The 25,607-nt window shown below is 45.5% G+C and overlaps 1 protein-coding gene across 4 annotated transcripts in view; it reads left to right on the forward strand.

Moving 5' to 3' along the window:
* The first annotated feature begins 3,602 nt into the window (after positions 1-3,602).
* Positions 3,603-25,607, forward strand: part of PEX5L (peroxisomal biogenesis factor 5 like) — a 509,080-nt gene continuing 487,075 nt past the window's right edge. For 3 of the 4 annotated variants that reach the window (XM_073578776.1, XM_073578777.1, XM_073578780.1), the window contains exon 1: positions 3,604-4,239. In XM_073578776.1, the coding sequence (XP_073434877.1) occupies positions 4,219-4,239 (21 nt within the window). In that variant the 5' untranslated portion in view covers positions 3,604-4,218. Of the gene's footprint in view, positions 4,240-25,607 lie in introns of all 4 variants that reach the window. The other variant, XM_073578778.1, reaches the window with a different exon arrangement.

The raw sequence follows: 25,607 nt of genomic DNA on the forward strand, positions 1-25,607 counted from the left end.
TACCCTAACATTGTAATCGCATGCTGCTCCAGAGCGAATGAAGTTACTACTACAGGGCTTTATCACTGTTTTGGCCTATTACTAAAACCACAGTAAAATAAATACCACATTCACTTTCTGACTCAATCACATGTCATATCTGGAACTATTAGCATTATCCAAAAGGGAAATTGTCATCATCATAAATGGTTAAAATTGCAAAATACTTGGAAAAATAAGAAACTTTGCAATTTACTTGTCAAAAAGTCTCTCTGTTCTCAAGAATGGACGTATTTTTTATTTTTTTGTTTCTTGCTTGTAGTCTAGGTTTTGAACAGCTGACAAGTGCCGCTAACAGCCGAGGGTGGAATCGCGATCCACCCGCGGCTGTTAACCGCCTGTCATGGTCACGTGTGACTGGACACACCGCCTCCAGCAGGGCGAATTTAAATAATAGAACATGCAGCCGGATACACCGCCTCCAGCAGGCGAATTTCAGTAGTACATGTATGTCTGAATACACCGCCTCCAGCAGGGCGAATTTCAGAATAAAGGGGAAAACCAGGAAAACCATTACAATGGTGGCCCTGCGATAGGGAACGGGGACGGGGAGACCTCCTGCACTCCCCCTGAGTCAGTGTCTCTACACTCCTAACAATCCCTAGGCCGGTTCTGCACCGGGCGCCGATCAGGATACCTGAAATCCCTAGCTCGCCCTGAACCAATCCCTTTACTAGTGAAGTGGATGGTGCAGAAACTAATCCCACCACTGCACTAAAACACACATTGAGGAAAGTGACAAACAGGGAAACACCACTTAGCTTTGCTCTGTTGCTAATGCTCCAAGCAGCAGAGTCCGACACCTGAGTGCATCTTTTCCTCCAACCGGATCCAACACCTGAGTGCAGCTTTCCAGCAACAGAGTCCTGCATCTGAGTGCAGCTTTCCAGCAACAGAGTCCAGCATCCAAGTGCAGCTTTCCAGCAACAGAGTCCAGCATCCGAGTGCAGCTTTCCAGCAACAGAGTCCAGCATCTGAGTGCAACTTTCCAGCAACAGAGTCCAGCATCTGAGTGCAGCTTTCCAGCAACATAGTCCAGCATCTGAGTGCAGCTCTCTTCCAGCAACAGAGTCCAGCATCTGAGTGCAGCTTTCACCATAGCTGCCACTCCACCAAGCTTTGCAAGAACTCCTCGCTGACACCATAGCTGCCACTCCACCAAGCTTTGCAAGAACTCCTCACTGAAACCATAGCTGCCACTCCAGGATTCTGACTGAGCTGCCAGGAACTCTCTCTAGCTCCTTCCTTCACCAAGGATGGTTGGAAAACACCACTATCACCCACCATGAGTGAACACACCTGACACTCTTTTATAGGTAAGAGCCAGAGCAAAAACACCTGCTAGTGATTCCCGTGTAATAACGCTAGCCACCACCGGGGGCAAACTAGAACAAAAGATACCACTGTGCAATGACCCTAATGGCCACTGGGGGCAAAACCACCTTTAAGCACACAGCTTAAGGAAAGAAAAAAAGGTTACTTGTGCAATAATCTGTCATAATCCAACCTGGATCATGACACCGCCGCTGTCAAACTCTGACAGCGGATTTAACTCTCGCTTCCAGCAAGCGCACAGGAAATCAGTTACCCCTGTCACAAGATTGCGGATCACCGATGGGTTGGCATGACAACCAGAGGTCTCCAGCAAACCTCTATGGTTGTCACTGCCAGATTGCTATGAGTGCCATCTGGTGGTCGGCGCTGATAACAAGTTAGTAATTCTGCTACATACAGGTGATCTGATCATCACCTGTATGTAGCAGAGCCGATCGGACAAGTGCAGCTTCTAGTCTCCCATGGAGGCTATTGAAACATGCAAAAAGTAAAGAAAAATGTTTTAAAAAATATTCAAAATTAAAAAATATATAAAAGTTCAAATTACCCCCCTTTTGCCCCATTCAAAATAAAGCAATAAAAAAAAAATCAAACATACACATATTTGGTATAGCCGCATTCAGACTGATCTAGCAATATAAAAAAAAGAATTAACCTGATCACTAAACAGAGTAACGAGAAAAAAGTCAAAACGACAGAATTAAGTTTTTTTTGGTCGCCGCTACATTGCATTAAAATGCAATAACGGGCGATCTGAAGCTCATATCTGCACCAGAATTGTACCATACCATTAAAAAGGTCAGCTCAGCGTGCAAAAAATAAGTCCTCACCCAACCTGAGATCAGAAAAAATGGAGACGTTACGGGTATCGGAAAAAGGTGCATGTTTGGTGTCTGTGAATTTGTAATGACCTGGAGTATAATAATGGCAGGTTAGTTTTAGCATTTACTGAACATGGTGAAAAGAAAACCCAAAAAACAAGTGCGGGATTGCACTTTTTTTTGCAATTTCACCACACTTGGAATTTTTTCCCGATTTCGAGTACATGGCACGGTAAAACCAATGGTGTGGTTCAAAATTACAACTCATCCTGCAAGAAACAAGCTTTTTTTATGGCCATTTTGACCAAAAAGTTAAAAAGTTATGGCTCTGGGAAGAAGGGGAGCAAAAAATGAAAATGCAAAACCAAAAATACCTCTGGTTGTTAAGGGGTTAAAAGGACCCACTACAAACCTCATACAGAATTATATTGCAAGCATCAATTTAGCAGGCACTGTTCTTGTATGTCAGGCAGGGTCCATAGAAGTTTTTACAATGCCTTATATCAAGCAGCATTGCAGATTCAGCTGCATCTCCTGACATAGAGCTGAATGACTACATACTGAATATGGTGGTAACGTGGCGTGGAGCGGTAGCCGTGAGCGAGGTATTCATCTCCTGCGCCCCGGCACGTTACATGATGGTGTGTGGACTTGTGCTATAGGGGCGTTATGCCCTTGCAGGCCACATGTCATTGATGACTTTAGTTGGCCATGACCAGATGTTGAGGACTTCAATGAGGGAGATCACAGTCTTACTGAAGTCAGTTGTGGGAATTATGTACAGTTGGCAGCGGGTACACAACTTTATGAACATCTCCTTTACAATATGGGCCATTGTAACACACAGTCTCAGTTCCTTAGCTTATCTGCTACCGACGCCTTGGAACTCCTGCTCAGGGCATTTTCTTGGACTCATATTCTCTGTCCTGTCCTGGCCCATTACCTCTCTGAGTTACAGACTCAGGGGACATAATGCTAGGTGTCTTGTTCTTTCACCTTATCCCCCCCCAATCTGGTCAAGTCCCAAACATTAACTCTAATGCTCCCTACTGTAGGCATATATATGAAGAATGCATATCACAGCTGACAATATAGATTACAACAATACCCGTGTCCTTCAAGGGGGAACGTGGGCAGTATGGCCATCTTCCTACATGACCACCTGTCCCCACTGTGGCACAAGGATTAGGACATAAGTTTTTAATGGGCTTTGTTGGCAGGAGAGACCATTTCTGCTGCATTTGTACATTAATATATTTTATTACTGCTGCCTCCGCCTGGAAACTTTCCATAATCCCAGACAGCAGCGACAGCCTGGTGCATCCAGACATGATGGTGTGATTAAGGCGGCTGACAAAGCCCAGCTCCTGTGCAGCCAGACTGCTGAAGGCTGCCAGTATGATGCCAGCACTATGCAATCCCATATAATGGGGCATTAGAGGCAGCAGAATGAGTCTGTGTCAGCGCACAGCACTTATTGTAGTGAGACATTTCCCCTTGGTGATCAAGCACTGGCAGCAGCATCTTCCTCATCTGCAGGGATCCTGGGTGTATATTTAGCCATCATTCACCCTGAGGATTTCCTCTGTGTAACAGGATCCTGGTCCAGAGGTGGGAGAAGGTGACAGAGGAGTCCTCTGTTCTGGCTGAGCCCAGGGGGAGGTCCTGCTGATGTCATGGAGGAGACCAGCACAGAGATCCTCTCCGATGAGTCCTAGGTAGTATTTCGGTGTCATGAGTCCTGCAGTGGGCACAGAGTACCAGGAGGAGGTGCCACTGTGATCCCTGGGGAGGATCCAGGCATCAGAAAGATGAACGAGGAGAACAGAAAGCGACAAAGAGTTCCATAGAGGAGGAGAGTTTCTGCCCAGAGTTGTGCTCGTCAGAGATCTCTGCTGCATCTGCGCTGACTTCAGCACCAGGTCGGGAGGGACAGCTCCCAGGACTGCGATCCAGGACCTGCTCTGTCTCTGCACCCACAGGCGCCTCATCCCCCGACCTTCTCCAGGGGCCCTGCAACACAATGTACCAGGGACACATCCAGGTAAGAGCAGATCATGCTGTGTGCAGCAGGTGTGGGAAGTCACCCCAAGCACTATGGATGAGGGCTCCCAGGGACAACTCCTAAAAATAAAGTTAGATGCTGGGGTGAATTTGGAGGGTTCTGCCTTGTAACTGTCCATAGAAGATGAATAGCCTGGGCTGGCTGTCATGTACACATGTATACACATGGCCCAGTGTATGTCAGCTGAAGGACAAATGCACCTCAGGCTTCACCCACCTTGGGTGGTCCTGGGACTGCAGCTCCTGTGCTAGGACATGTCATCCTGAAGTACTTTGTGCCAGACTAACAGGACTTTTGTCTAATTTCTGCATGGCATACATTATTTACAAAGCGTTTCATCTCCCAGGGAAGAATTTAAGTGAGATTATTGATTTTTTTTTTCTTTGGGAAATGAGAGTGGCTATTTTAAAATGCAAAGTCCTGGAATTGTGGCTGCTGCCTGCTCCCTGTAACCTTGAATCACACCACCTTCTAGAAATCCAAGCCTCACAAGGGAGGGACATACCCTAGATTGTAAGCATGCCAGGAAAACCTGGCCAGATGGCATTTACCGCTCACCTTAATGTCCTAATCAGTATGGAACAGAATGATATCACTGAAAAAAAATGATATATACACTGTACAAGCAAATGTGCTATGTCAGAGCTCCCAGCTTTATACTTTATAGTCCAATATCACATGCAGGGTGTTATATCAGAGATAGGGCTAGATTAATACTGCTGGAACGACTATTCCTATTATTGTGTTAACCCTGCGAGTTCACAATCTCAGCTCCAGTTATTATCTGTGATTATTGTTAATGAGAACGACCTTAGTTATCCATATCGTTGCCAAATAGCGCACATATTAGTATTACTATTTTTTGTATTTATAGTGTAAATTTTTGTTTTCTTTCAGTCCAATATATTAGTGTAATATTTATATTAAAAATATCCGTGATTGTAGAAAAGAAGGATTTAATTTTCTATATTTTGTCATTTTCTCTCTTTGGGATGTTTCCCGCGTCTTCTTAAAGATGCGCAGATGTTTGGCCATGGAGCAAGTTTTGCCTTGAATTTATTATACCTTGCATGTTGTATTTAGTGGTTATTATCACATGTGAAATAAAAGCAGTAATGCCGCGCAGAAGTAATGGTATCAATATACCTCCATGTATGCATGCTGTATGGATTCATAGAAATAATACTGATTCCATTAGAGGGTCTATGATATGACTTTAGAATCTATTGGGGGGCCGCCGCTGACTTATGTGTGCACATGCAGCAATCTACAGTCTATGGACAAGCTATGCCTGCACTATGGTTCCCTGTTAAGATGTCCTGACCCGTTGGAATCAGCAGGAATAAATAATATTTCCTCTGAATCAACTATCCCAACCTGAACATGAAGGGCAGGGAAGTTTTATAATTCCTCGAACACCTATTATAGTAATGGAATCACTTTCAAGGCAACCGGAAAGGAAATGATTAAAACTGTTATCATAAAATGAAAAACAACTGAAGATACAGAAACTTGGTCTAAAAGTTGCATCCTTGTATATTCCTGTCTGCTGCAGAGGAATAAACATCCACATTTTAGCGTTGTAATACACAGGCAGCGCCTTATAAAAAATACAAGTAATTGTCCAAGTGACTTCTAACTGAGACAGAAGTTGGACCTGTTGCCATTAGTAAATTGTATCCCCTATCAGGTCAGACTTTCTGAGAATTCTTTTCGTCTAGGTAATATTTCATAATATAAGTTATAGGGGTCAAATCAATGTAGGATAGACATAGATACGACATATAATACTATCGAAGTTGAAAAGTGTTGGGTTGGTTCCTTTATGTAGCAAAAGTGCTTAAATGACAACTTGAACTTTGCTACATGTCCAGCTGATCACTGGGATGAAAATTGCAAATTTCCTGAGACAAGATCCTCAGTATACACCCCATTAGCTGTAATGTGTATATTGTATTGCCGCACATGTAGCTGCACCAAAATTGGAATTGTGCTCCTATACCTGAGGTCAACAGTAAACGGTTTGTATTATATGGCTTATATGTCTGGCGCAGTGCTCCATTTAGATGTGTGAGCAAATATACAATCAGCCATCAGTTTTAGCATAGTTATCAATGTAAAATAGTGCTTACTTTTGTAATGGTTTAGACCCTATTCACACCTATGTTTCCTAATTATATTGCCCTTCTCTGTCAAAAGATCAGAACAACAAAATTAAAGGACGTGTCCTGCTGCCATCCCATCTACTGTAATGGGATGTTTATTATCTTTTATCATGGTGTCCTGCATTTTACCGGATAAAGTAAAGCTCCACACTGCACTATTTCGACGGGTATTTTATGTCGAATCTGTGACAGAGGCTTCATGTGAACATAAGCTCTAAGTTTGACCTTATGTAACATGCTGGTGACTTGGGGACAATAGTTGTCATGTTCTTTTAAGACTTGTCCATGTCTCTGAATTCAGGAAAGAATGGGGGCTTATCTTGTAATCAATAAGCTCTAATCTAATGAGCCAACCCTGAAATGTAGACTCAAATATTGATTATCAAAGCCACAAGAAACACATACTGAGTATCTTCTACTTTAAGATCATGTTCCACAGATGTATTTTTAGTCCTCAGTACTTGATTAGATATGCAATAATTGTACATGGCTAGTTATTATTGTACTCCTTGTACTGTGTTTCCCTCTTCTTCCTGTTCTTTTTTTATGCCTCTTCATTCAATATAATAGCATGATTAATCTGAAAACTAAAACCACTTACAATATGGCTTTGCATTCTGTTAAAAGCAATTACAACCCTCACATGCTGTTTCAGGATATATTGTAGCAGGTGGAGTGTTATTTTGCCAGGCTGGTACTCATAATCACCCTGTGCTGTAACCCATCACCATAGTTTGCCAGTCAAGAGTAGTTAGACTACACTGGAGAAGCACCCAACAGCTCCATCCTTACCCAACAGCTCCATCCTTACCCAACATTACTGTCCTTACCCAACAGCTCCGTTCTTACCCAAAAGCTCTGTTCTTACCCATCATTACTGTCCTTACCCAACAGCTTCATCCTTACCTAACATTACTGTCCTTACCCAACAGCTCCGTCCTTACCCAACAGCTCCGTCCTTACCCAGTAACACCATCCTTCCCCAACAGCTCCATACTTACTCAACATCACCTTCTTTACCCAAGAGCTCTGTCCTTACCCAATATCACCGTTCTTACCCAACAGATCCATCCTTACTCAACATCACCGCCCTTACCCAACTGCTCCGTCCTTACCCAATATCACCATCCTTACCCAACAGCTCCATCTTACCCAAGAGCTCCGTCCTTACTCATCATCACCGTCCTTACCCATCATCTCTATCCTTACTCAACAACTTCATCCTTACCCAACAGCTCCGTCCTTGCCCAACAGCTCCATCCTTGCCCAACAGCTCCATCCTTGCCAAACAGCTCCATCCTTGCCCAACAGCTCCATCCTTGCCCAACAGCTGTCTGTCCTTACCCAACAGCTCTGCCCTTGCCCAACAGCTCCATCCTTACCCAAAAGCTCCAACCTTAGCCAATTGGTCTGTCCTTACTTAACTACTCACCTTGAAAGCAGCTAACACAGATTTGAGCCCAAATGAAATTATCTGTATACTTAAAGTCCTGTATTCAACATTATATTATCCTTAAAGGGGTATTGGCTAATCAGACACCTATGGAGCTTGACACCTGGCTGTTTTCACAACTTCCATAAAAGTGAATGGATATCCAATAAATGTCTGCACTAGAATAGCTGTTTAATTTTAAAAATGACAATGTTAAACTATTAAAGAGTTACTTTCATTCTTTAAAGAGGTTTTCCCACAAACAAAGGATAATTTTAATCAATAGATCTTGGAATAATAATAAGTTCCACAATTGGATGTGTTTAAATAAAATGTTCTAGTGGTAAGATAATCTTATAAATGTGCTTGAGCTGTGTACTGTGTAATGGCTGAGTCTGACCGGACAGGAACACGGTCTGATTAAAATTAACTTTTGCTCGTTGGAAAACACATTTAATCAAATCATTCTAACAGTTTGAATCAAATACAAATGACAGATCATGAATATTTATTCAGTGTTCGGTCTCTGTCCAGCCCTCCTTGGTTTATATCATTTAGCAGCTGATTGGCCTGTCATCTGACCGCATTCAATGAGGTTATGCACATGTTCGATGTTTTTCTTCCAACTGATTCAGTCCAAGGAAAAAAAAAAAAAATTGCAGCATGCATGAGTTGCCGCCGATAATTACATGGCACTCAGCTACTCATGTCTGTGGGTCCGTGGAAAATAATTGTCCGATGTTCATGGACACCCTGCGTGTAGAAGATGGAGAAGCTTTATTTTCTCCATGTCTGAGAGAATCTGATCACACTCTGATCATACTCTGATCAGAGACTGATCCAAGTGGTATTAGCATAACCGGACTGATTTTCTCTTATCAATGAATATCAGTCATGTGACCCTAGCCCAACTTATTGAAATAAAGACTTGTTGAAGCTGGATGGATACAGGGAGTGTTTTTACTTATTATGTTGTGAAACATCGAAATGCATGAAGGTTATAAATTAAACTGACACCCCAGAGTTTTTGGGAGATTTTTTTTATCAAACACAAGCTTTGAAATTCTTATTCTCCCCAGCCTTAGTCTGAGTCCCTGAAATTGTTAAACTGGAATTAGGACTTCTATAAGAGTTTCTATCTAGAATTTTAGTTAAATGTCAGATAGAAACTACATCTTTAATTAAATTTAAAAAAAAGTATTATATGAGGGGGCCAGTGTTTCATTATGAGTCAATCTAAATGAAATAGCACTGTTCTTTTTATCATATACACATGGGGCACAGGAAAATGGCTGTTTTATAAACAGGTCCAATGCTATATATTGGCTAGACAATGCATGGAATAATTTGAAGATTTAGTGATGCCATCTAAAATGTACTAGATTGTTAAAATGGAATATAGGCGCAATATTGTTATTCTTTTATCGTTATGAATGCACAATTGGTATCTTTTTTAATGTCTTTCTATAGTTGAATAAGGAAAAAGTAATCATGAAAAAGATGAACGTGCCTGAGCAAGCGGCCAGCAATGAGCCATGCCATGTGTGCTGTTTTTTCCCTTTCCATAATGCAGTAATGTGATATTCAGGCATTCTTCAGGATCACTGCTTTGAGGGTTCGTGCATTTTCTTAATGTGCATTTATAGAATTGATCTTTCTGCATTGTTACAGTAATCCTACTCTACTTTAACCATTGCACTGCCACCTGGCATTCCTCCTGGGATTACAGTGTGAGCAGATATTATTATGTATGACCTTTAAGCCTGGTTTATATAGTATCCTGTAATTTATGGCCAGTCTACATAAATCAAAAAAGGCAACGTAGTTTTAATGGAATATTCAGTATGTGCGTTCTATAATAACAATTACACAGAACAAGGTTTTATACTGCACACATCTGTATTGATCAGTGCCAACGGCACTTATGAGCTTCATCACTTTAGTACCCATAATAAATATTAATACCCACAAAACTTTAGCCATTTTAATAAAAACATGCCAAGAAAGCATAATAAGAGATAAATGATAAAATAGCTTGTCCAGGCAGGGGGCGGACACAGACTGTAGTGGGCCTCTGTGCAAGAAATTTTTCGGGCCCCCCCAGCCCTTCATAGGGCAGCAAAGTTGTTTGTTATTGGTTGTTATCTAATATTGAGTCTATGCAGGGCTGGATATAATATCTGTATAGAACATAATGTAACCCCCCCATAGAATATAATGCAGTCCCCCCCCATATAGTATAATGCAGCCCCTCCATAGAATATATGGCAACCCCCTCATAGGATATAATGCAGCCCCTTATATAGTATAATGTAGCCCCTCCATAGAATACAGTGTAGCCCTCCTCATATGGTATAATGCAGCCCCCATAGAATATAATAAATATAATACAGCCCCCCTATAGAATATAATGTAGCCACAAATAGAATATAATACAGCCCACCTCCCCATAGAATATAATGTAGCCCCCCCCATATTATATAACACAGCCTCCCCTTATAGAATATAATGTAAAATATACCTCCCATGATATATAACACAGCCACATAGTATATAGCCCAGAACCACATGGTATATAGCCCAGCCCACCATGGCATACAGCCCACTATGGTATATAGCCCACCATGGTATAATACAGCCCAGCATGGTATATAGCCCCCCAAGAATGGTATAATACAGCCCAGCATGGTATAATACAGCCCAGCATGGTATAATACAGCCCAGCATGGTATATAGCCCCCCCAGTATGGTATAATACAGCCCAGCATGGTATATAGCCCCCCAGCATAGTATAATACAGCCCAGCATGGTATAAAGCCCCCCCAGCATGGTATAATACAGCCCAGCATGGTATAAAGCCCCCCCAGCATGGTATAATACAGCCCAGCATGGTATATAGCCCCCCCAGCATTGTATAATACAGCCCAGCATGGTATATAGCCCCCCCAGCATGGTATATAGGCCCCCAGCATGGTACATAGCCCCCCCAGCACGGTATGATACAGCCCAGCATGGTATATAGCCCCCCAGCATGGTATAATACAGCCCAGCACGGTATATAGCCCCCCCAGCATGGTATAATACAGCCCAGCATGGTATATAGCCCCCCTGCTTGGTATAATACAGCCCAGCATGGTATATAGGCCCCCAGCATGGTACATAGCCCCCCCAGCACGGTATGATACAGCCCAGCATGGTATATAGCCCCCCAGCATGGTATAATACAGCCCAGCATGGTATATAGCCCCCAGCATGGTATATAGCCCCCCCAGCATGGTATACAGCCCCCCCAGCATGGTCCCACAGTCCAGCATGGTATATAGCCCCCCCAGCATGGTATGATACAGCCGAGCATGGTATATAACCCCCTCAGCATGGTATGATACAGCCCAGCATGGTATATAGCAACCCCCAGTATGGTATAATACAGCCCAGCATGGCATATAGCCCCCCCAGCATGGCCCCACAGCCCAGCATGGTATATAGCCCCCCAGCATGGTATAATACATCCCAGCATGGTATATAGCCCCCCAGCATGGTATATAGCCCCCCCAGCATGGCCCCATAGTCCTGTACTCACACTTAATTAAAAAAAAAAAACAACACACTCCTCACCTTCTCCTCATGCCTGCATTGCTCCCGGCTGCTGTCTCCTCTCATGCACTGCCTGGTACACAGTGAGAGCGCGATGACGTCATCGCGCCCCCGCTGTGTCAGAGGCAAAGCGGGGAATGATGGGAGAGGGAGCGTCAGCTGACGCTCTCTCCTCCAGGCTCCATCATTGCCTCCTTCAATGCAGGGAGCAGGGGGTGGAGCCGGCGCTGGGGGCAGCCGGGCCCCCCTGCCTCACAGGGGCCCCTTTTCCTCCCGCAGCGCTGCTCTCCTCATTGCACTACACATGGCTAATTTGAATTTTGATATAATTAGCCATGCGGTGCTGGAGGCTGGAGGGGCCCCCTCTCCCCCGGGGCCCCAGTGCAATGCACGGTCTGCACGGGCGGTAGGTCTGCCCCTGTGTCCAGGAACTCGGCTGGCAGCTATGTATCCTAGGATTCCTCTACAAACATCGAAGCACGGATCAGTCAGTCGTGTATGTTTACTTCAGTGGATTAAGGGTAATAAACTGCTGTTACACACTTCTGTCACCATTTATCTTTCTTGGAACAAAGGAATGGGAATATTGAAATTTAACATGCTCCATCCCCTTTTCCCCCAATGCCAGACTTCAGGGGCACTTAAGCTGCTCCAAAACTCATTAGCTAGATGACAGATAGGCGCGTTTTTGAGGCCACATTCAGTATTTGGCCAGTATTTTAGTATTGTATATTAGTATGTGTAAGCCAAAACCAGGAATGGAACAATCAGAGGAAATGTACAGGGTGGGCCATTTGTATGGATAGACCTGGGTGGGCCATTTATTAAGTTGGATCCAAAATGACCAACTTCAAAATGGCCACCATGGTCACCACCCATCTTGAAAAGTTTTCCCCTTCCATATACTAATGTGTCACAAACAGGAAGTTGATATTACCAACTATTCCTTATTTTATTTAGGTGTATCCATATACATGGTCCACCCTGTAGAATAGAAACATGTCACCACTTCTGTATTTATCATGCACTCCTGGTTTTGGCTTATAAATACTGATGTAAAATACTGACCAAATACTGAACATGTGAACGTGACCTTACAGATTTACAGTGGGTACGGAAAGTATTCAGACCCCTTTAAATGTTTCTCTCTTTGTTTCATTGCAGCCATTTGGTAAATTCAAAAATTAATTTTTTTTCTCATTAATGTACACTCTGCACCCCATCTTGACTGAAAAAAAACTGAAAAGTAGAAATTTTTGCAAATTTAGGCTAGTTTCACACTTGCTTTTTTTTGCAGCGCGTTTTTCCCGCAAAAAAACGCATTGAAAAAACGCATACAAAAGCATACAAATACTGCGTTTTTTTCAAGCATTTTTATGAGCATGCATGAAAAAAACGCAGCGTTTTTATGCGTTTGTATGCGTTTTTAGTGCGTTTTTACCGCGTTTGCGTTTTTTTCCAACATTAGGTGGCCCCTCACACTAACCCAAACCATGACTTTACTAACCCTAACCCTGACCCTAACCCTAACCCTAACCCTGACCCTAACCCTAACCCTAACCCTGACCCTAACCCTTAACCAAATCATACTTAACCCTAACCCAAACCCTAAACCCTAACTAACCCTAACCCTAACCCTAACCCTGACCCTAACCCTAACCCTAACCCTGACCCTAACCCTGACCCTAACCCTTAACAAAACCATACTTAACCCTAACCCTGACCCTAACCCTTAACCAAATCATACTTAACCCTAACCCAAACCCCAAACCCTAACTAACCCTAACCCTAACCCTAACCCTGACCCTAACCCTAACCCTAACCCTGACCCTAACCCTTAACAAAACCATACTTAACCCTAACCCAAACCCTAAACCCTAACTAACCCTAACCCTAACCCTAACCCTGACCCTAACCCTGACCCTAACCCTTAACAAAACCATACTTAACCCTTATCCTGACCCTAACCCTGACCCTAACCCTTAACAAAACCATACTTAACCCTAACCCTGACCCTAACCCTAACCCTAACCCTGACCCTAACCCTTAACCAAACCATACTTAACCCTAATCCTGACCCTAACCCTGACCCTAACCCTTAACAAAACCATACTTAACCCTAACCCTGACCCTAACCCTAACCCTAACCCTAACCCTGACCCTAACCCTAACCCTAACCCTAACCCTAACCCTGACCCTAACCCTTAACCAAACCATACTTAACCCTAATCCTGACCCTAACCCTGACCCTAACCCTTAACCAAACCATACTTAACCCTAACCCTGACCCAAACCCCAACCCTAACCCTGACCCTGACCCTAACCCTAACCCTAAACCCCCTTAACTAACCCTAACTCTAACCCAAACCCCTAAATTCCATGGTTAAAAAAAAAAACGCATATGCAAAAAAACGCATACATGAGCATGCCAGTGCGCACATATGCGCATCCATAGGCTATAATGGCCATTTTTAGCGCAAAACGTGCGCATATGTGCGCATGCGCTTTTTTGCAGGGCCAAAAAATGCAACATGCTGCGTCTGGAAAATACAAACGCACACCCCAAAAAAACGCAGCGCATGAAAATCGCATACATGCGCTTACAAGCTCGCAGGTATGCGCACCCATGTTAAATATAGGGGAAAAAACGCATGCGCACATATGCGTTTTTTTCCAGCGCTAAAAAACGCAAATGTGAAACCAGCCTTATTAAGAAAGAAAAACTGAAATAAAACTTGGTCATAAGTATTCAGACCCTTTGCTCACACACTCATATTTAAGTCACATGCTGTCCATTTCCTTGTGATCATCCTTGAGATGGTTCTACTCCTTCATTGGAGTCCAGCTGTGTTTAATTAAACTGATATGACTTGATTTTTAAAGGCGCACACCTGTCTAAGATCTCACAGCTCACAGTGCATGTCAGACCAAATGAGAATCATGAGGTCAAAGGAACTGGCTAAGGAGCTCAGACAGAATTGTGGCAAGGCACAGATCTGGCCAAGGTTACAAAATAATTTTTGCCATACTCAAGGTTCCTAAGAGCACAGTAGCCTCCATAATCTTTGAATGGAAGAAGTTTGAGACCACCAGAAGTCTTCCTAGACCTGACCATCCAGCCAAACTGAGCAATCGTGGGAGAAGAGCCTTGGTGGGAGAGGTAAAGAAGAACCCCAAGATCTCTGTGGCTGAGTTCCATAGATGCAGTAGGGAGATGGGAGAAAGTTCCACAAAGTCAACTATCACTGCATCCCTCCACCAGTCGGGCCTTTATGGCAGAGTGGCCCGACGTAAGCCTCTCCTCAGTGCAAGACATATGAAAGCCCGTATAGAGTGTGCTAAAAAAAAAAAAAACACATGAAGGACTTCCAGACTATGAGAAATAAGATTCCCTGGTCTGATGAGAAGAGGATAGAACTTTCTGGTGATAATTCTAAGCGGTATGTGTGGAGAAAACTAGGCACTGCTCATTACCTGCCCAATACAATCCCAACAGTGAAACATGATGGTGACAGCATCATGCTATGGGAGTGTTTTTCAGCTGCAGGGATAGGGCAACTGGTTGCAATTGAAGAAAATATGAAGGCGGTCAAGTACAGAGATATCCTGGATGAAAACCTCTTCCAGAGTACTCTGGACCTAAGACTTGGCCGAAGGTTCACCTTCCAACAAGACAATGACCCTAAGCACACAGCTAAAATAACAAAGGATTGACTTCAGAACAACTCTGTGACCCAGCCAGAGCCCTGACCTAAACCCAATTGAGCATCTCTGGGGAGACCTGAAAATGGCTGTCCACCAGCGTTCACAATCTAACCTGATGGAACTGGAGAGGATCTGCAAAGAAGAACGGCAGAGGATCCCCAACTCCAGGTGTGAGAAACTTGTTGCATCATTCCCAAGAAGAATCATGGCTGTACTAGCTCAAAAAGGTGCTTCTACTCAATACTGAGCAAAGGGTCTGAATACTTATGACTAGAGTTGAGCGACTTTTGTTTTTTTAGGGTCGAGTTTCGTTTCGTGAAACCCGACTTTTCCAAAAGTCGGGTCGAGCAAGATCGTCCGATTATAGGGAAAAGTTGGGGTCGTCCCGAAACACGAAACCCAATGTAAGTCAATGGGGAATAAAAGTCGGCAGTGAGAGGAGGACAGGAAACACACCTACAGTGCCCATTTGAATGCCAAAAGCATCAATTCTTCTTACTTAAGCTTGTCAACCTTAATTAACTTCATAATACAAGTTACGCACTGAAAAATGGGGGTTATTTGGCTAAAGTTGTGGGGGGGGAGGGCTGGCTCCAGGTTTTCATGTGCCCTGAGCGAAAGAGCGCCCCTTTAACACATACCACTACTCATCATGCTCCGATACGGCAGAGAAATAGCGGTATAGTACAATGAAAAATACCTCACTTTTTACATCTCATGACGAGGCCCATCTATTTCTCCATACAGAATCATTGGTCCCATATAATGTTTGAAACAGTATATGATGAGCTCCACATAATGCTACAGTATATGTTGGTCAGCATGGATGAAGCTCCACTGTCTTATGGGCCCAAATAATGCTCCAAACATAGTGGGCCCCATTTCTAATGCTCTAGTGTATAATGGGCCCTGTAAATGCTGCTCCAGTGTCTGATGTCCACCTTTGGAATGTTCCAGTGTATGGTGGGCCCCATCTATCATTCTCCAGAGTATAGTGCTCCTCAAAAATTGCTGTCCCAACATTGAAAACAATCAAATAAGTCTCCTCGCTAGGGAATCCCTGTACTAGTCTAGACTCCTCGTCGTCCCCATCTTCCATCTCACTGCACAGTATTTCAACTTTGCAAGTGCTATGATCCTGGGCAAGCAGGGGGGGCCCACTCGTTGGCGACGGCACTGGCACAGGGCCCCTGATAGTACGGTGGTGTGTCTGATGGCGGGTGGGCCGAACCTGCACTTTCATCTGCAGCTTCCTCTTTGTCACCGTGTAAGATGGAACTGTATATGGGAAGGGTAACCTGAGTTTCATGAGGGTCAGATTCAGGCCGGGTAGCGTGCGAGGGGAATGTAGTGGTCTGGGTCAATGTACCAGCAGATTCATCGAGCAGTGGCTGGGCATCAGTGCACTTGTGTCGCCCCCAGGAGTACGGTCGCCACAGTGGCATTACCTTCTTCCTAGGGAGTGTGATGTCATGCTTGGGAGCAACAAAGGATCTCTCTAGCAGGTTAACTGATTGGGCGGCGTTATTCCCACGAGTCATGACCCTCCAAACAAAGTTCATGAAGGCAAAGTGTTTGTTTTACGTGGGCAGTATGGTTGCAAAGCTGAACCTTAAAGGAATGTCCAGAAGGGCACCACCAGGAGTGGAGCCTACGGTTAAATTCGACTCCACCTGGGAAACCTCAACCATGCCAGCTACAGAACAGATGCACACATTGCAAGCTTAATTCCGTTAACGAACGAGACTCCGTCATGCCCCGCGGTCCGAGTCCGGCTTACTAGAGGGACACGTGAGGCTCTGGCACATGAGATTGGCCAATAACTGGTGTGTCATGCCCTTACATGTCCGTGGCTGCATGTGCGCTACACTGAAAAGGCCAGCGTTTGTCGCTTACAGGTGCAGATAACCCGCTGAACAACGTTAGTGATGGGGATCACTGATTACAATTATTAATCGCGAACAATGATTTCCCAGTAAGTGCAGGTCAACCGCAGTTCCGGAATTAGGCCTAACCGTCATTCCTGAAAAAATGAAAAACTTACGTGTGCTAACCACAGGTGCTGTAGCTTGCTTAACAGCTCGCCAGCCGTTCTCACGCCCAGTATGGATTACACGTGATTGCACAAAGGTGAGAAAGGGTACCGTATCCCCAGATAACATGTATGGATAGCGTACACATTCAAAATATATGTCTATACATCAGGAGGCAGGCTCAGACGGTGTCAGGCCCAGTATGGATTGCACGTGATTGCACAAAGGTTAGAAAGGGTACCGTATCCCTGGATAACATGTATGGATAGCGTACACATTCAAAATATATGTCTCAGGAGGCAGGCTCAGACGGTGTCAGGCCCAGTATGGATTGCACGTGATTGCACAAAGGTTAGAAAGGGTACCGTATCCCCGGATAACATGTATGGATAGCGTACACATTCAAAATATATGTCTATACATCAGGAGGCAGGCTCAGACGGTGTCAGGCACAGTATGGATTGCACGTGATTGCACAAAGGTTAGAAAGGGTACCGTATCCCTGGATAACATGTATGGATAGCGTACACATTCAAATATATGTCTCAGGAGGCAGGCTCAGACGGTGTTAGGCCCAGTATGGATTGCACATGATTGCACAAAGGTTAGAAAGGGTACCGTATCCCTGGATAACATGTATGGATAGCGTACACATTCAAAATATATGTCTCAGGAGGCAGGCTCAGACGGTGTTAGGCCCAGTATGGATTGCACGTGATTGCACAAAGGTTAGAAAGGGTACCGTATCCCTGGATAACATGTATGGATAGCGTACACATTCAAAATATATGTCTCAGGAGGCAGGCTCAGACGGTGTTAGGCCCAGTATGGATTGCACGTGATTGCACAAAGGTTAGAAAGGGTACCGTATCCCTGGATAACATGTATGGATAGCGTACATATTCAAAATATATGTCTCAGGAGGCAGGCTCAGACGGTGTCAGGCACAGTATGGATTGCACGTGATTGCACAAAGGTTAGAAAGGGTACCGTATCCCTGGATAACATGTATGGATAGCGTACATATTCAAAATATATGTCTCAGGAGGCAGGCTCAGACGGTGTTAGGCCCAGTATGGATTGCACGTGATTGCACAAAGGTTAGAAAGGGTACCGTATCCCTGGATAACATGTATGGATAGCGTACACATTCAAAATATATGTCTCAGGAGGCAGGCTCAGACGGTGTTAGGCCCAGTATGGATTGCACGTGATTGCACAAAGGTTAGAAAGGGTACCGTATCCCTGGATAACATGTATGGATAGCGTACACATTCAAAATATATGTCTATACATCAGGAGGCAGGCTCAGACGGTGTCAGGCCCAGTATGGATTGCACAAAGGTTAGAAAGGGTACCGTATCCCCGGATAACATGTATGGATAGCGTACACATTCAAAATATATGTCTATACATCAGGAGGCAGGCTCAGACGGTGTCAGGCCCAGTATGGATTGCACGTGATTGCACAAAGGTTAGAAAGGGTACCGTATCCCCAGATAACATGTATGGATAGCGTACACATTCAAAATATATGTCTCAGGAGGCAGGCTCAGACGGTGTTAGGCCCAGTATGGATTGCACGTGATTGCACAAAGGTTAGAAAGGGTACCGTTTCCCCGGATAACATGTATGGATAGCGTACACATTCAAAATATATGTCTATACATCAGGAGGCAGGCTCAGACGGTGTCAGGCACAGTATGGATTTGACGGCCCAGATTACACAGCGGAGGAGCAGGGAGAGGTAAAGATTGCAAATGCTGGGGCCCTGCCCAAGCAAGGGGGGCCCACTCGTGGGCGTCGGTACTGGCACTGGGCCCCTCATAGTACAGCAGTGTGTCTGACGGCGGGTGTGCACCACCACCGTCAGAGACACTTGATTGCACTATGAGGGACCCTGTGCCAGTGCCCGCGCCCAAGAGTCGGCCTACCCACCTGTCCAGGGCAACGGCACTCGCACGGTGTCGTGCGCTAGGTGGTGACCCCGGCCATGGGGGGGGGGAGGCAGCACAGTTAGGGAGTTTTAGAAAGTGGCATATGTTGATGTTGGACATTCAGCTGATGCAAAAGGCGAAATAGGTGAAGTCCCAGGAAGAGGTGGACCAAAGCAAGCCATTTTTCTGTCACCCTATGTGTCATCAGGGGAAGGTGGGACAAAATCCTTGGAAACCCATGCATGGTTCATTTTAATGAAGGTTAGATCATCCACATTTTGGGTTGACAGACGGGTCCTTTTTTCTGTCAGGATTGATCCAGCTGCACTGAAGACTCTTTCCGATAGCACACTTGCAGCTGGGCAAGCGAGCTCCTGTAAGGCATATTGGGCCAATTCAGGCCAGGTGTCCAGTTTAGCGGCCCAATAGTCAAAGGGGAATGACCTGTGTGGGAGAACATCGATATGGGAGGAAAAGTAGTTTGTAACCATAGTTGACAACTGCTGTCTCCTGTCACTTTCCATCGATGCAGTATTACCAGTTGTGTGAGCGGTATTTGAAAAATCAGTCCACAACATTGTCATGAAACCCCTGTCTCCAACGCCACTTCTGCTGTGTGCACCACGAACACCTCTGCCAAGCTGCCCCCGGCCCGTATGGCTCGTGTGAGAACCATCACCGCTGCTGTGTGCTGGGAATGGCTCAAGCAACCGATTTACCAGAGTTGCTTGTTTATTAGCCAATATTAGGTCAAGGTTCTCCTGTGGCATGATGTTTTGTAATTTGCCTTTATAGCGTGGATCCAGGATGCTGGCCAACCAGTAGTCGTCATCGTTCATCATTTTGGCAATGCGGGGGTCCCTTTTTAGGATCTGCAAGGCATAATCTGACATGTGGGCCAATGTTCCCGGTGTCAATGATGCACTGCGAGTGCTGGGTGGAGGAGCACTTTCTGGCAAATCCACATCCCTCCAGTCACGCACAAACCCTGTACCAGACCTTGCCACGCCAACATTTTCACTTGCCCCACGAGATGCATCCTCCTCCCCTAAGTAATCATCCCCATCATCATCCTCCTCCTCCTCTTCTTCCTCCACCTCGTCCAGGAGAGGTCCCTGAGCAGACAATGGCTGAATGTCATCAAGGATTCCCTCCTCCTCTTCCTCCTCATCAACATTGGCTGCAGACGCCTGCTCCTTAAGGTGCATCAAAGTTTGCATGAGCAGACGCATAAGTGGGATGCTCATGCTTAGGATGGCGTCGTCTGCGCTTACCAGCCGTGTGCATTCCTCAAAACACTGAAGGACTTTACAGAGGTCTTTCAGCTTCGACCACTGCACACCTGTCAACTCCATGTCTGCTCTCAAAGTGCCTGGCCGTGTATCCTCCCACAAATGCATTATGGCCTGCCTCTGCTCGCACAGCCGCTCCACCATGTGCAGGGTGGAGTTCCACCTTGTTGCAATGTCGATAATGAGGCGGTGGTTGGGAAGGTGGAGCAATCTCTGCAGCTTCTACATACGAACGGAGTGTACAGGTGACCGGCGGATGTGCGCGCACAGTCTTCGCACCTTCTGGAGCAGGGCTGTTAACTCCGGATAATTTTTGAGGAAGCACTGCACCACCAGGTTCAAGGTGTGAGCCAAGCAAGGTATGTGGCTGAGTTTTGAAAGGGCTATGGCTGCCACAAAATTACGGCCGTTATCACTAACTACCTTGCCTGCCTCAAGATGTACACTGCCCAGCCATGACTCAGTTTGTCGCTTCAAGTACTCGGCCAGCACCTCGGCGGTGTGTCTGTCGCCCAAACACATCATCTGCAACACAGCCTGCTGACGCTTTCCACTAGCTGCTCGATAGGGGGACACATCGTGTGCAACAGTGGCAGCTGCAGATGGAGTGCTCGTACGACTGCGCTCTGTGGACGAGCTTTCGCTTCTGGAGGAGGAGGAGGGTCGAACGCCTACAGCCAACTGTTTCCTATACCGTGGGCTAGGCAGCACTGTCCCACCACCGCTGTCCCCTGTGGACCCTGCATCCACCACATTAACCCAGTGCGCAGTGATGGACACGTAACGGCCCTGGCCATTCCGACTGGACCATGCATCAGTTGTGAGGTGCACCTTTCCGCTCACTGACTGCTTGAGTGCATGGACAATGCGGTCTTTCACATGATGGTGGAGGGCTGGGATGGCTTTGCGAGAGAAGAAGTGGCGACTGGGTAGGTCATAGCGTGGTACTGCATAGGCCATGAGTTCGCGTGCTTTCCACCAACCGAAAGGGCATCATCTCAAACGAGATTAGTTTGGCAATGTGGGCGTTCAAACCCAGTGTACGCGGATGAGAGACTGAGTACTTTCTTGACCTACTCAGTGTCTGGGAGGGTGAGCTGGACTTGAGAGCTGCATATGGTGGAAGGAGCGGTGGACAGGGCGGACTGAGAGAGGGTTGATGATGGTGATGGAGTTGGTGTTCTTTCTGATGGCCTAGTATCAGTCTTTCGTTGATATAACAGTGGGATTCCCTGACTGCTGTGGCCTTGCAACGACACCTCAACATTTGCTGCTGTGCTAACCGGTGGGCTTACAGTGGGGGAAACAATGTAGCGTTGCTGACAACCTTCGTTGTGATCAGTTGCACATGTGGCACTTGAGGTTTGGTGTTGTGTCCACGCTTGCAAGTGCATGCTGGTTAAATGTCTAAGCATGCAACTGGTATTCAAATTTTTCAGATTTTTCCCTCGGCTAAAGGTCTTTGCGCACTTCTTACAGATAACCTTGGCCTGATCATGAGGATTTTGTTCAAAAAAGTGCCACACTGCACTCTTCCTACTTTGGCAGACATTTTGTGGCCTAGGACGCTGTGATCTTTTGACCCTCTGGACAAGCTGTCCAGCAACTCTTTTGATGTTTGGAACCTGTCTTTGAAGTGCTCCGGGCCTGCCAGATAACAGCTGTTGCGATGTCGATGTCTGCTGTGGATGCTCCTCATCTGAGCTATTGGAAGCAGCACCCTCTTCCCCCAATGGATGCCAATCTGGGTCAACAACTGGGTCATCCATCACCTCCTCTTCTATGTCATGTGCACCTTCCTCTGTGTCACCGTGTATGGTGGTATAGTGTGCGGGAAGGGGCACCTGAGTCTCATCAGGGTCAGAATCTGGCTCTGTACACTGCGAGGACAATGTAGTGCTCTGAGTGAATGTACCAGCAGAATCATCCATCAGCTGCTGTGCATCAGTGCACTCCATGTCAGATTCATCTTGGCCTGGGTAATTCACCATTTGACTTGATAATCCAGGCATGGTATGTGAAAACAGCTCCATGGAGTAATCAGTAGTATGGCCTGCGTCATCCTTCAATCTTGGTTGGGGTGAAGGACACAAGGAAAGGTGTGGTTCATGAACATGAGCCTCCAATGACGACTCAGTGCTTTTACTTTTTACAACTGAAGAAGAGGAGGCGATAGAGCTGGAGGCTGAGTCAGCAATGTAAGACAAAACTTTTTCCTGATACTCTGGCTTTAAAAGCGGTTTGCCAACTCCTAGAAAACTAAGCGTTCGAGGCCTTATGTAGCCAGACGATGACGCAGGCTCAACACCTCCTGCATTCGGTCCTATTTTGCTCTTGCCACTACCATCAGATCCACCACCAACACCATCATTACCAGCTGCCAACCCCCGCCCAATTCCACGGCCTCTTCCACCAGCCTTCCTCATTTTTGGTAGAAATGTAGACAAAATCCAACAAACTATATAGTAATGTAAATCAAGGTACAAGGTGTCTATAGGACAGGGGAGATTTTGAATTTCTGTGGACACTGGACACTTTTGGATTGTGTGAGGCCCACTGATATCTGAGCGCTATGTGACAGGCTCGATGGCACAGCTGTGACCAAAGTGACTAGAGGATAAGGGAGATTTTGAATCTCTGCACACACTTTTGGACACTGGACACTTTTGGATTGTGTGAGGCCCAATGAATATCTGAGCGCTATGTGACAGGCTCGATGGCACAGCTGTGACCAAAGTGACTAGAGGATAAGGGAGATTTTGAATCTCTGCACACACTTTTGGACACTTTTGGATTGTGTGAGGCCCAATGAATATCTGAGCGCTATGTGACAGGCTCGATGGCACAGCTGTGACCAAAGTGACTAGAGGATAAGGGAGATTTTGAATCTCTGCACACACTTTTGGACACTGGACACTTTTGGATTGTGTGAGGCCCAATGAATATCTGAGCGCTATGTGACAGGCTCGATGGCACAGCTGTGACCAAAGTGACTAGAGGATAAGGGAGATTTTGAATCTCTGCACACACTTTTGGACACTGGACACTTTTGGATTGTGTGAGGCCCACTGATATCTGAGCGCTATGTCACAGGCTCGATGGCACAGCTGTGACAAAAGTGACTAGAGGATAAGGGAGATTTTGAATCTCTGCACACACTTTTGGACACTGGACACTTTTGGATTGTGTGAGGCCCACTGATATATGAGCGCTATGTCACAGGCTCGATGGCACAGCTGTGACCAAAGTGACTAGAGGATAAGGGAGATTTTGAATCTCTGCACACACTTTTGGACACTGGACACTTTTGGATTGTGTGAGGCCCAATGAATATCTGAGCGCTATGTGACAGGCTCGATGGCACAGCTGTGACCAAAGTGACTTGAGGATAAGGGAGATTTTGAATCTCTGCACACACTTTTGGACACTGGACACTTTTGGATTGTGTGAGGCCCACTGATATCTGAGCGCTATGTGACAGGCTCGATGGCACAGCTGTGACCAAAGTGACTAGAGGATAAGGGAGATTTTGAATCTCTGCACACACTTTTGGACACTGGACACTTTTGGATTGTGTGAGGCCCAATGAATATCTGAGCGCTATGTGACAGGCTCGATGGCACAGCTGTGACCAAAGTGACTAGAGGATAAGGGAGATTTTGAATCTCTGCACACACTTTTGGACACTGGACACTTTTGGATTGTGTGAGGCCCACTGATATCTGAGCGCTATGTCACAGGCTCGATGGCACAGCTGTGACCAAAGTGACTAGAGGATAAGGGAGATTTTGAATCTCTGCACACACTTTTGGACACTGGACACTTTTGGATTGTGTGAGGCCCAATGAATATCTGAGCGCTATGTGACAGGCTCGATGGCACAGCTGTGACAAAAGTGACTAGAGGATAATATGAATATGAGTCAACAGTGTGATGCAGCAGCAAAAAAGGCAAATGCAATTCTAGGATGTATTAACAGAAGCATACAGTCTAGATCACGTGAAGTCATTATTTCCCTCTACTCCTCTTTGGTCAGACCTCATCTGGAATATTGTGTCCAGTTTTGGGCACCACATTTTAAAAAAGACATCAACAAACTGGAGCAAGTTCAGAAAAGAGCGACCAGAATGGTGACCGGTCTGCAAACCCTGTCTTATGAGGAAAGGTTGCAGGATTTGGGAATGTTTAGTTTGCAAAAGAGAAGACTGAGAGGAGACTTAATAGCTGTCTACAAATATCTAAAGGGCTGTCACATTGTAGAAGGATCAACTTTATTCTCATTTGCACAAGGAAAGACTAGAAGCAATGGGATGAAACTGAATGGGAGGAGACACAGATTAGATATTAGAAAAAACTTTTTGACAGTTAGAGTGATCAATGAGTGGATCAGGCTGCCACGAGAAGTGGTGAGTTCTCCTTCAATGGAAGTCTTCAAACAGAGGCTGGACAGACATCTGACTGGGATGATTTAGCGAATCCTGCTTTGAGCAGGGGGTTGGACCAGATGGCCCAGGAGGTCCCTTCCAACTCTACGATTCTATGATTCTATGATTCTATGATTCTAAGGGAGATTGGATTGCTTTTAAAAAAGCAGTTTGCGGAGCAGTGGGTAAACAGCAATGCCAGCCTGTCAGGAAGCCTTAGAAGGCAGCCCAACAACCAACACCACTGATACACCACAATATAGCCTCCCCTTGCACTGCACACACAATGACTGGTGTGTTGTGCAGGCCAAATCGCTAGCAGCAGAAGCAGTTTTTTTGTCTTCTTCCCTGCCTAACGCTCTCCCTACAGAATCAGCAACCTCTCCCTATACTGAGATCGGCAGAAGTAAGATGGCGGTCGGCGTGCACGCCCTTTTATACCCCCTGTGACGCCCACCAAAGCAAGCCAATCACTTGCATGCCCTTCTGAAAGATGGTGGTGACCCCTGCCTATGTCATCACGTTGCCCACAGTGTCCGTGGATCCTGATTGGCTGAAAAAGAGCGCAAAACAAACTTTTGAAACGCGACTTTGGCGCGTAAGTCGCCGACCTCGTGGCCGACCTCATCCTAGGGTCGGGTTTCATTTCATGAAACCCGACTTTGCCAAAAGTCGGCGACTTTTGAATTTTTTCGACCCGTTTCACTCAACTCTACTTATGACCATGTGATATTTCAGTTTTTCTTTTTTAATAAATTTGCAAAA

Source organism: Dendrobates tinctorius, unplaced genomic scaffold (assembly GCF_039654945.1).
Source record: "Dendrobates tinctorius isolate UK_male_01 unplaced genomic scaffold, ASM3965494v1 ptg000060l, whole genome shotgun sequence".
NCBI lineage: Eukaryota > Metazoa > Chordata > Amphibia > Anura > Dendrobatidae > Dendrobates > Dendrobates tinctorius.